At 32.4% G+C, this 12,193-nt stretch overlaps 1 protein-coding gene across 1 annotated transcript in view; it reads right to left on the bottom strand.

The window, feature by feature from the left end:
• The window catches only part of LOC102807216 (protein SCAI-like), an 80,780-nt gene that overhangs the window by 67,723 nt on the left and 864 nt on the right, over positions 1-12,193 (bottom strand). The window contains exon 2 of the mRNA XM_085491846.1: positions 6,519-6,614. Coding sequence (XP_085347972.1) covers positions 6,519-6,614 — 96 coding nt within the window. The remainder of the gene's footprint in view (positions 1-6,518; positions 6,615-12,193) is intronic.

Below are 12,193 nucleotides of genomic sequence, written 5' to 3' on the forward strand. Positions count from 1 at the left end.
ACATGTACAACATGCATATTATTATTGTAATGCAATTACTGTATTTGGTCTATTAGAAGTGCATTTCCAGAGTAAATGAAAAAAATTGAATTGAGTTAACATTATTCAGCTTTTTGTTCTGCAACACAGAGACAGCTGTTCACCTACATGTAAGTAACAAAACATAATGTAATCTAGTGATTTTACAACTGTAACAGCAGATTACGACATCCCCACTTTCCAATCCCGACCACTCTTTGATCAATACCACAACATATACCCATGGGAGGCAATGGTGATGGCTATATTTAGTCACTACCGGTAATACAAACAATATTTTTTGTGGGCAGTTAGTGCGGCATAGTGAGGTACACGTCTACTTGAGGCATTTTGCTGTGGTCGTGAGTTTGAATCTGAAAGTAGTTGACAATCGATCATAATTCTTGTCATGAAAATCTTAGCTAATATTAGATACGAATGAATCTGCTACTTTCACGACATATAAAGGTTACACATCCTGGTACTTTTATTGGTACATGTATATGTATGAAAATCAGAAATGAAATCTTTTTATTGATATTTCAGTACGATTTCTTAAACTTGACTACAACTACTTAAAATATTGTTGTTACATGTTGGAACAAAAAGACACAAAATAAAATGCCCTAATTGTATATGTCAGCAATACTCTCATACAAACAAAGATGTACAAGGATGTGTGACCTTTAGGGGTCATGGAAGTACCAGGATGTGTGACCTTTAGGGGTCATGAAAGTGGCCTATTCCTGTTGGTTATCTGGTAAACATCTGGTCACGTGAAGGGAAAACAATGTAATGTAATACTCGTTTTATGCAAATCACCGATGAGAGAAAGTGATCGCATGCCATTGATTTCATTTACATGCAAATAAAACACTATCATGATATTGGCAAACAACATCACAAGCAAATTTCAATTAAAAACGTCATATTCAAAAAACCTGACAGTACTGACAGGTTTGCAAACTAGAAATAATTATGATGACATTTACTTGCATCAGTATGCACTTTTGACAGAAGATGAACGAAAGAAAAATTTATCACCAAGCGAACTTGACAATTATTAACTTACTCAGTAAATTTGAAATGACAAGTCAATTAAACAAACAAACTTTAGATTGCTTTTCTGATACTACAATTACAGAGACAGATGTAAATTATCTCCCTCAGTTGAAGTTAAATTCTTTATTATTCTCCTCAATAAAAACAAGAATAGAGAATTAGAATCCAGAGAGGCATTAAATTCATTATATTTTTTGAAATAATTTCATCCAAGAGACAACTATTCAATCAAAGTCTACGTTATTTGCAGCATGACCTTTCCAGTCTTTCATTTTTAATGGAAAACTGCTTACTTTCAATACTGCCTGAAGGAAATCCCATAATATGAAAGTTTTATGTGTTACTCCTGGAGCAAAATACATAATTAATATGATAATGAGACATGTGAAAAATGATTGCAGTTCCTAGTATGAACTTGATACTGTGAATCTGGATTACTAAATTTTAAGTTTGAGTATTTAAAATCGGTAAACAAGATATGTCTTTATACTTAGCATAATCAGTGATGTTGAAACACAATGTAATTTACGGTAGTAACAATTGAATAAAGCAGTCAAGGTGTGCCAAATTTTAACTGACAACAACGGATGGATGAACAGACACTTGCAAATCTGATATAGTTTAAAGGGCAGTTGTCATCGCACTGCACATGTGCGACATTTGTGTTGATAAACATTGATTTTCCCACAATCCAATGCGCTCTTCTAATGGAAACCACAAATATACGGTTTGACATGGGCACAACTAGCACTAATTACCGCGGGTGACTTCTTTGATACCTTCCCATTACCTAAAATATACCCAATTAAAGCTTGGTAATGTCACAGTTTGTACTCGTTGATCTGCGCAACAGTCAAAGTCACCATCTTTGTTTATATGAGACCCATATATCTAATGCATACAAGGTGTGACGACTACTGCCCTTAAAAAATGATACATGTATACATGTAGTGGATAATATTTAGTAATTGTAACTATCGAAAATGATACTGATTCAACAACTAGTGTAGAATACTTTATTTTTGCTTGGAATTTATTTTCGCTGAAGGAATGATTCCGTAAAAATAAAATCCAGCGAATATACTTTCACATTAAACTCATCAAAAATCAGTGAAAATAAATTCCATACAAAACGCCCCAAAAGCCTTTTCAGCGAAAATTAATTCCAGCTAAAATAAAGCATTCCACAGTATTCCAAGGCTGACAACATAGCTTATTGTAGTGCATTAATCTTTTCACCACCAGTTCCCTCTTTTCATCACAAAATAGTCCTGTTTATAGTCTGCACTTTCCTCAAGAAGATTGGGACAAGAATAGCCAATTTTTTTTTAGTAAAAACTGAAAATTGATTAAAATTTTGTCTGTTGGCTCCAAAATTAGGGTTCATTCCAAGAATATTGGAGAAAAAAAATTTGAGCACGAAAGTCTGGTGGTGAAAAGGTCAGCATGTATTTGAAATCATAAAATTTTAATATTTACATAATAAATGTCCACATGTAGACATTATGAAAACTATCAGTCACAAAATATTTTAAGCATCATTTAATATAATGAATAGGACTGGACTTGATTTTATATAAGCATTACGTGTATGATCCTTGAATGGTGACCAATTGAGTGTACATGCATTACTCAGCCATGCATTGCTAAACAGCTTTCCTAATCATACAAAGTATGGGTGCATTTCATATTTATTTTACATGCTTTTTACCTACAGTGCAATCAATCAAAAGATGATTTACTGTAAAACCATTTATTTTCACTGACATTTAATTCCACTATTTTGATGTTTTGAGTGTACAGGTATTCAGTGGGTTTTAAGTTCACAAATTTGAGAGAGAAATGATGAGTCATTCGTTATTTTTCATGTTTATATGGATTTAATTTAGTGAATTTTACTATATAAAGGCAAAAATAAAACGGAGTGAATAATTAATACATTTACAGTAGTGTCAGTATCTAATAAGAGGCACTGTTAAGTGGGGATGTACAACAACAACAACGATGAGTTTTAATTTGTTTTTCCACAGCTATAAGTGTGAGTTTTTTTTATATACAAGAACCAGTAGTGACAATGCATTGCATAGTCTGATGTCACAAACAAGAAACATTATGATATAATAACAGTCTTTTTTAGGAGCATACAAATGTTTAAACCCAGTTTCAGCTGAACAGGTGAATGGTGGAGTTGAATGTATTCAGGTGTGTACATGTACGGGATAACAAACAGTCGTGTGTTATTCTCAATGACGACAGACAACCAATTCCGTGTACAAACACAATGTACACATAAGCTGTCATGACCATATCTCTTTCTACTACATGTACTCTGATCACAGAAACTATGGAGTAATGTTGTTCTTACAGTTTCCAATTGTAAGCTTAACAATACATAGAATAGAATTCTAATTTCAAACCAACAAAGGGCTAGAAATGTACTCAAAATCATGTATTCAAGAATTATTTATAATTTCCGCCTTAAAATGGAGAAATCGTTAGATTATTTGTATGCAAAAGCCATCTTTTGTCACATAAATTTATTCACAATTTTTATTTATAATAAATTAATTTATTTATAATCGAAACTTGGTAAAAAATTAACAATGAGATTATTGAATAACACATGACAATGTTGCTGCACTAATTTTAGCAGGAAAATTATGGTGTTTAAAATAAAAAAAATGAATAAATTACAATTTATAGCCACATATGTATGACCTATATAAACTAATAAAACATATATACATAATTTATTGAATTTTAGCACCAGCTTGATGAATGATTTCCATGAAATACGACCAATATCAGCGATTTCAATGATTTTATAGAAAAATACAGTGTATGAATTATTATGAATTAAATCAGTCAAGAATATTGCAGAAAAATGTATTATGTAATTTGAAAAATAAAACCAAAATTAATGCTCTGTGGGTATTTTACAGTAAAAATCTTGGTTACATACCAGTAGTATAAACCATATATGTATATATATCCACACAACCATACACAGTAAAAGTCATATGACCTTACGAAAGAGGTCTATTGAATTTATTGATTTTGAAACTCAAAGTGTAAATACAGTTAATCATGGAGTATTGAAGCGTTTGCAAGCATGTGGAAGCGTTAGTCACATCACAGCAGGTTTGTGGGATAAACGTAACATGCAATTTCAGGTCACAGTGATAGAAGGTATATGTTTCTATAGATACCATCAATCATACATGGAAAGAGAGGCGATCACTGTCAGAATAGCACTTTGAGATAATACTGGAAATCAGATAACAGCTATGATTTTCACCTGATATAGGTTCTGAAATAAGACAATCAACAGAATGTGACATTATTGTTTGTCATATGTTTTCACCATCAGCACCCCTATACTCCATCCAACCCACAATTCATGGCTAAGAAAAGCGACTAATTTGCATATAAATTCCCGCCACATAATTAACATATCAATAACTTTTATTGATTTTTTACAAATCCAAGCATGTTGGAACTAAAGTAAGCAAAGGACTCAGAAGAGAACACTACCACACTTTCGCCATCAAAATTAGACATTTTGTAATTTTCTTACATTTTCAAGATAATTTTTAAACCAGATAATCCATACAAATTTTTATTTATTATTTTGGTCAAGGCACACATGCTTAATTTTTTTATTCTTGACCATCGCCAGCTCACATCGCACTCCCTAGCTGATAGAAATGTATATAGCGGTAAAGGTAAACATGGGTTAAGGTAGTTCAGTACCATTAATACAGCAAAAAAAATGATCACAGTAAATCATTCAAAAATTGTTGTGTAATGATTCACATACATGCAAGTCATTCAAGAGCAATATGTTCACAAAAAAACATACGCAAAATAATCCAGAGGGCAATTCAATTCAATTCAATTCAAAGGGCAGCCATTTTGAAACATTTTCTATAGGAATCCATGTAAACACATTATCCCATAGCTAACTATATACTAAATTCTCTAATTTTTCATTACAGCCATATTAAACTACATACATGTATCATTTTCTTTAGTACATGTACAAATGCATATGTCACTAAACAAAATTTTGAAATATGATGAAATGTTTCTGCCATATAAACCAATTGTAAACTAATCAAAACATGCAATTTTAAAACTTAGTTCAGTGACCCTATATTTTTATTTCAGAATTTTGAACATTACAGTAAACAGACCCTTCTTGCTGGATTTCGAGGATTTCTTAGTACCGAGTATGTTTATTCATTGGTGGCAAACTAACTTAAGTGGCAAACATTCCATATCCATTCACAGTAAAAGTAACTTGCCCCATGATACAACACCAAGAACTCAAACCCAAAGCCGTTTGATTTCTAGAGCAAAGAAATACTAGTAATCATTGTCCCAGTAACTCTTTCACATGCCGTACTAGAATCCCAGTACTAATCAATCAGTTTATATACCTGTATTCAAAATGAACAATCCCAGGAAATCCTTATGCGCAAGTGCTGTGTAATTTAATACTGAGTAGATGACACCATACAACAAAGCTTTCCGATAGCTGTGTTGAAAATTGCTTCTAACTTGAACAAAAAACTTATCCCCACGAGTATAGCAATTATTAACATTTACAGAGTCCATGTAAGAGGTTTCATGCCGATACAAACGGCGCCTTGATATGAAATACATTGTTGATCAATATTAAGTTCTGATTACTCGAATAAAGAGTGTAAATCGTTACATTTGTGCCAATAGAAATGTTCCTAATTTGATAATTTGAACATTTGTGGCGAGAAAATTTCCTGAAAGTCGTAGCGACTGCCAGCATGATGAATGAACTTCATTACAAGCTTTTAAAGCAATAAAATGAGTCACAGAAATTTATCGTTAAAGAAATGAAATTATAGTACATGTACATCACACAAAATTCCAGCTTTGCCAACTCGTGTTATTTTACAGATAATGGAACTTATTTGTGAGTTTAGTTCTTAAGATCTGTGTTAGTCAAGGAAGACAAACATGTATTGCAAGAGAAGAACAAATATACCACATAAAGACAATTTTATTGACGGCCACATAGCCTTGTTTATATTATAAATTTGCTCCTAATTTAAGTAAAAACGCCAGTGAAAAGCATTTTACAAAATTCATGCGATTGCAATTGTTTTGCGTTCATTGATGCATGTCTACTTCCATAAACGGGCATGATATGCAACGTCCAATGTAAACAAAGGAAAGAGTTTGAATCTGACATACATTCGACTCGCATTTTCAGAAAAGGAAGATATTCGTAACACATTCAAACACGTCAAAACAGGACAAAATGTTTTATAGGACATTACATTCTTTTAAATGTATAAAAATAGAATTTGTAAATTTTGTGTGTTTAGCATAGCTTTGTCACTCTAGAAACACTACATGGTGTCATTATATTCAGTACAGGTGGGATGGTATCTTACCTGTTTTGTTGCTGGAATTTCCATAATTTTGTATAAACATCAAATGTTCTCCCGAAGTAAGACTGCCATTGTTTATGTCCATACTGAGGTAAATCCCTGGGAAGACAAACATAATCATATTGTCAATATTCAAAAAAAATATATGTATAAGATACACATGATTACCGGTACTTTTGAATCTGTCAAAAGGCAAAAAAAAATGCATTCACTTGGTTTTAATTTCTCTATTTTCGCTGATAAGTAAAATTCACTAAATTAAATCTACTTGGACATGTAAAATAACAATGAAACTTGTTGTTTCTTTGACAAATTGGTAAAATTAAAACACTGCGAATATGCTCAAAACATCAAAATAGTGAAATTAAATGTCAGTGATAATAAATGGAGGAGGGGGGGGGGGTCTGCCAACATATTTTAATAATGAAAGAAAAAACAGCAGGAGTAAAAGTGAAATGGGTTGATCTTCTCAAAACCAGGCAAATTAATCCATTAACAAAGTTCTATATTTCTGTTCCTCTCTCGACGGGCCTATGATGTGCAATAAAAAAACAATAATCATGTGTATTGGTGGTCATATCTTATTTGTCGTGATACAATGTAGCAAAGATATTGACCAATAAGATTTGTTATAAATATGGCTATTTCAAATATGACAATTCTTGCGAGTAGCTTGTGATAATTACAAACATTTATCATTTCATATCCATTGTATGCTTCCACCATCCTTGGAAATGCACTAGTAGGAAAGTTAACGTGAAGATGTGACGTTGTATCATTGACCAGGATCAACGTCTGCATAACCAGCAGTACGGCAATCTTATTTTGGTTGCTGGTCTAATGATCGGTGGGGTTAAACATTGCACTATTGAGCGAATAACTTTTCTTAACAATTCAGTCACCTCCAACAATAATTATATTAATATACAGTGTAGAATTTTTTTTTTCTTCAGTTTATCTCATTTTTGTTATTATGTTTTCATTTCTTTTTTTGTACATGTACGTGTTACTTTATTGTATACTCTACCAAGATCCCACACTGGAATACAGTTTCAATAAAGATTATCCTATTTGCTCTATTTAAAAGCATATCTCCAATAGGCAATGTTCTCCCTAGGATTCAAACAGTGTAGAGGTACCACGACAGTGCTTTGTTTTACTGCCACATTAGTCTGACTCTACCACAGTCGTTTTCTTGACTGTCATAGTGCCATTTATACTGGGCCATTGCAAATTTTGATAAGTTGCTGAAAACTGAAAACTTTTGTGTAGTTGTAACACTCTTCAAGCAATAACAGTTTTGTAAGTCAATAATTTTGTGCATTGTGTAATTAAATTAATGAAATAAATCATCACAAATTTTGTTGGGAAAAATTATGCAAAAATTATATAAATGTTATGTATGTAATTAGTATGTAACTTTTACCACCACAGAAAAGATGTGCATATAATTATAAACCAACAATCACATTTGTTTTATATTGAATTATGAACTAATGACTCGTTTAATTATTGAAATACCTCTATAATTTACATAAGTACATGCACTACTAATCAAGCATATACAGTATTATTATATACTTATAAAGCACACAAGTAAAATGTCTTGACAGGCAGCAATATTATGATGACATGATATACATGTATATTGATAAATAGGTGTTTTTTTGTTCACTGCAAGATCTTGCGTATTGAATGAAAAACACAGAACAACATTTGCAGCAAAAATCGATTTTGAATTTAAATTTCACTTTTCATCTCTTGGGACTCAGTTCTCCCGTGTTCGCAGGTGACGACCCCTCCGCTTTAAGCGTGGAATACCCCAAAATAATTTTGTGTCAAAAATATCACTTTTTACCGAAAATTACAAAAATATTCACCAAAATTAGAGAATTGAAGACATCATCACAAAATGAACAAATCTGAGAGAGGTACACATGTAGTACCTATATATGTAATATCAAAGCAATTGGACTTGCGGTTTTTAACAAGAAGTCAAAAATATCATTTTTTACCAAAAATGACAAAAATATTCACCAAAATTAGAGAATTGAAGATATCTTTACAAAATGACCAAATGTGAGAGAGGTCTACCCAAGGTACATATACACGAAGTATCAAAACATTCAGGCTTGTAGTTTTCAAGAAAAAGTCGAAAAACTAAAACATTGACACTGACAACGCCGCCGGACAATCACTCGTATGATAAGCTCCGCTCTCTACAGCGAAGCTAAAAACACAAGATTTTAATCAGATTCGATACAATTATTAATAAAATACATAAACAGTGGGTAAGTACTGAAAGTAGACAAAATATTGTTAGCATTCATACATGTAATTGTGGAGACTAAATAAAAGCTTTGAGAAAAGATAGTCACAGCATTTTGAACACTCACAAAACAATACTGACTTGTTTCATATTTTTCTAATCCATTTACATTAACCCTTTGACTGCCAAAAATTCTGTGTAAATATTTCCGCATTTTGTGAAATTGTCACTAAATTTTATCATCATTTTGGTTCATACAGACAGTTTCAGATATTGCTTTTAGTTTTATCCAAAAGATTTGTCAATTCTTATCAACATTTCATTTGGGAAGGAGCAGACGATACACAATCATTTTGTTGCTGGTGCCAAAGTTGACAATGGTGATCAACGGGTTAAGCCAAGAAGAAAAATGATGATGTTTCCATGGTGATCAACGGGTTAAGCCAAGAAGAAAAATGATGATGTTTCCAACAACACAACATACATGTAACTATATTTTTTGTGAAAATCAAACTTTTAATTTATTGCAAATTAGTCTGTTTCCATTTATCTGTAAATCAGCTATGTTCTAATCAGTAAAATGATTTTGTTTATTTATTTACTTTTGATGTAGTGGATGGACAGAAAATGAATGCAAGGAAATCCATTAGATTCAATTAAAAACCCTATATGCGTACCAAACGCATATATTGAAAAGAGCCCCTTTCGTACCCCACCCCTTACACCACAACTCTAACCCTACCTCCAGCAAGTCCTAATTTAACTGTATATGCCCCTATTAAGGTAGAGATGCAGGTTTGTGGGCACTTGGGAGTGAACTTTTTTTTTTTTGCTTTTTATTATTCAAACAGTCTTGTCTTGGCTATAGACTGTTAAAATTTTGTAGAATTGTGAATAGTGGAACATACTCAAAAGACGATTTTAAAATATAGATAACAGGTGCAAACATTCTCTCTTTTGAATGCTTAGCAAGATTGAGCAAGGCTGTACATAAATATTAAAAAAGAAACACGGTGAAAAAAAAGTAATGACGGGATCTCCATATTATGCACAATATTTAACTTTTTACAAAACGATAATACATTTAAATTTGGAACTGTTACAGCCCTTTTAATTATGAGCATTAGCAAACTTCTTACTGAGTGAATTGTTATGCAAATTAGCAATTATCTCAGCTTCTTTTTAGTGCCCATCCCAGAACTTTAAAAAAAAATAGCTCCTAGACCTATTGTTTTGAAATTGTTTTCACAAATGATTGGCAATGTGTTTATCTTCAAAACACCATCGGGGCATTGTTTTTGGTTGAACAGTGTTACAACAATCGTACAGACAACTAGCCTGGGTGTTAATTTATACATAAACTTGAAGTAGTGAAATTTGAGCTGCTGCCCTGCAAAATTGACAACCAGTAGACTGTCAGGTAAACTGCATCTCTACCTTAAGGACAGCTATAGTTATCTGAAGGGGGCATAGAGTATTCAAATGGGGGGCTGGGAGAGAGGGTTAAAATAAGGGCTGGGGAGGGGGGTTTGGGGTTACAAAAGGAACAATTTTCCAGACATTTTTTTCCTCGGCCGAATTGGGGCCAAAACATGAGGTTTAAAAAATGTGAAAATTAATAAAAATGAACTTGAATATCTAAAGACATACTAATTTACAGAGAAAGGAAGTACATCTAAAACACTAAGGATAGTTGAATAAGTTCAAAACAAGCATTAGAAACAGAAATTAAGGCCTGTTCTAAATTAAATAACATTTTTCTAAGCTTGGATGCTTTTTACAGATCAGGAAATGAGTGCTTCACAAAGTTTTTAACATCTATACAGACGGATATGGGCATAATCATCAATCACAGTATTTTAGTGTGAGGGTTGAGAGGGGGATATATTTTTTTTTAAACAATTTAAATAATTTCTCAAATTAACGAGAAAGCAAATTTTAGTTTTCAAAATTAAATGTGAATATTAAAAAATTTGATTCACACAAATTGTACAGACAATAGGAATTACTTTCCATGGTACTTCAAAAAGTAAAGAGAAAGTTAGGTTTTTTGCAATCAAAACTTATTAGTGTTAGTGTGAAATTAGTGTTCTCTGAATATAATGACATTGTTGTAGTTCAAGTGTGCGTGATAGTCCTTTCATACTAACACCACTTTCAATTGCAAAAGAAACAAGTGTAATACTGAATACCGGTAGATATACAGTTTCTGATGAGAAATTAGGGTTACGGTTGGTGACAGGTTAGGTGTTAAAGCACGGTGGTCGTCGCGCAGCGCATGTTTGAATTTCATGTTAAAACAAGCAGCCTCTCGGTTGAAATAGCTCCGCTGTTAGCAATGCACATTTCAATTAAAGAACAGAAGATATCATTAGAAAATGAACAATATGCATAGTATCAATGCAATGGGACTTGCTGTTTTCAACAAGAATTCAAAAATATCACTTTTCACCAAAAAATGACAAAAATATTCATCAAAATTGGAGAATTGAAGATATCATCATACAAATGAACAAATTTGAGAGTGGTCCATATGTAGTACCTATATATGTAATATCAAAGCAATTGGACTTGCGGTTTTTATCAAGAAGTTGAAAATATCACTTTTTACCCAAAATGACAAAAATATTCACCAAAATTAGAGAATTAAAGATATCATTACAAAATGAACAAATCTGAGAGAGATCCACATGTAGTACCTATATATGTAATATCAAAGCAATAGAACTTGCGGTTTTTAACAAGAAGTCGAAAATATCACTTTTTACCAAAAATGACAAAAATATTCACCAAAATTAGAGAATTGAAGATATCATCATGAAATGAACAAATCTGAGAGAGGTCTACCCAAGGCACATATACACCAAGTATCAAAGCATTCAGGCTTGTAGTTTTCAAGAAGAAGTCAAAAATATAAAACATTGACACGGACGCCGGACAATCACTCATATGATAAGCTCCGCTCGACAAAGTCGACAGCGGAGCTAAAAAACAATGTATTTTACCCGCGTTGTATACGTCGCTATGAGTCTCATATCAAACAGGACGTGGCGCGACGACTGCCGCCCTTTAAGTTTTGGCTTGGTTTGACATTAATATTCAAAATGGCAAACTTTGCATCCCTCATCAACGCCAGTATTATTAATATTGTGAAAGGAATGATACAGTTGTATTTTGGTGCAAGACTCTGAGGGCAATTCCTGATACAGTATACATTTATATGTAATTACTTGTAATAATAAAAATGAACCAAGGCACTTATTGAATAAATGGAGACAAAAACGATACAGGCAATTTAGTAAAATGTGCTACTTAAAATTATATATGGAAATATTTTGTTTGCCAACACATTATATCGATAATATGAACGACACTTAGTTCCAATTTTGTGCTTATCGCCAAGAGATAG

The sequence above is a fragment of the Saccoglossus kowalevskii genome, chromosome 17 (genome assembly GCF_978046115.1).
Source record: "Saccoglossus kowalevskii chromosome 17, keSacKowa6.1, whole genome shotgun sequence".
NCBI classification, from domain to species: domain Eukaryota; kingdom Metazoa; phylum Hemichordata; class Enteropneusta; family Harrimaniidae; genus Saccoglossus; species Saccoglossus kowalevskii.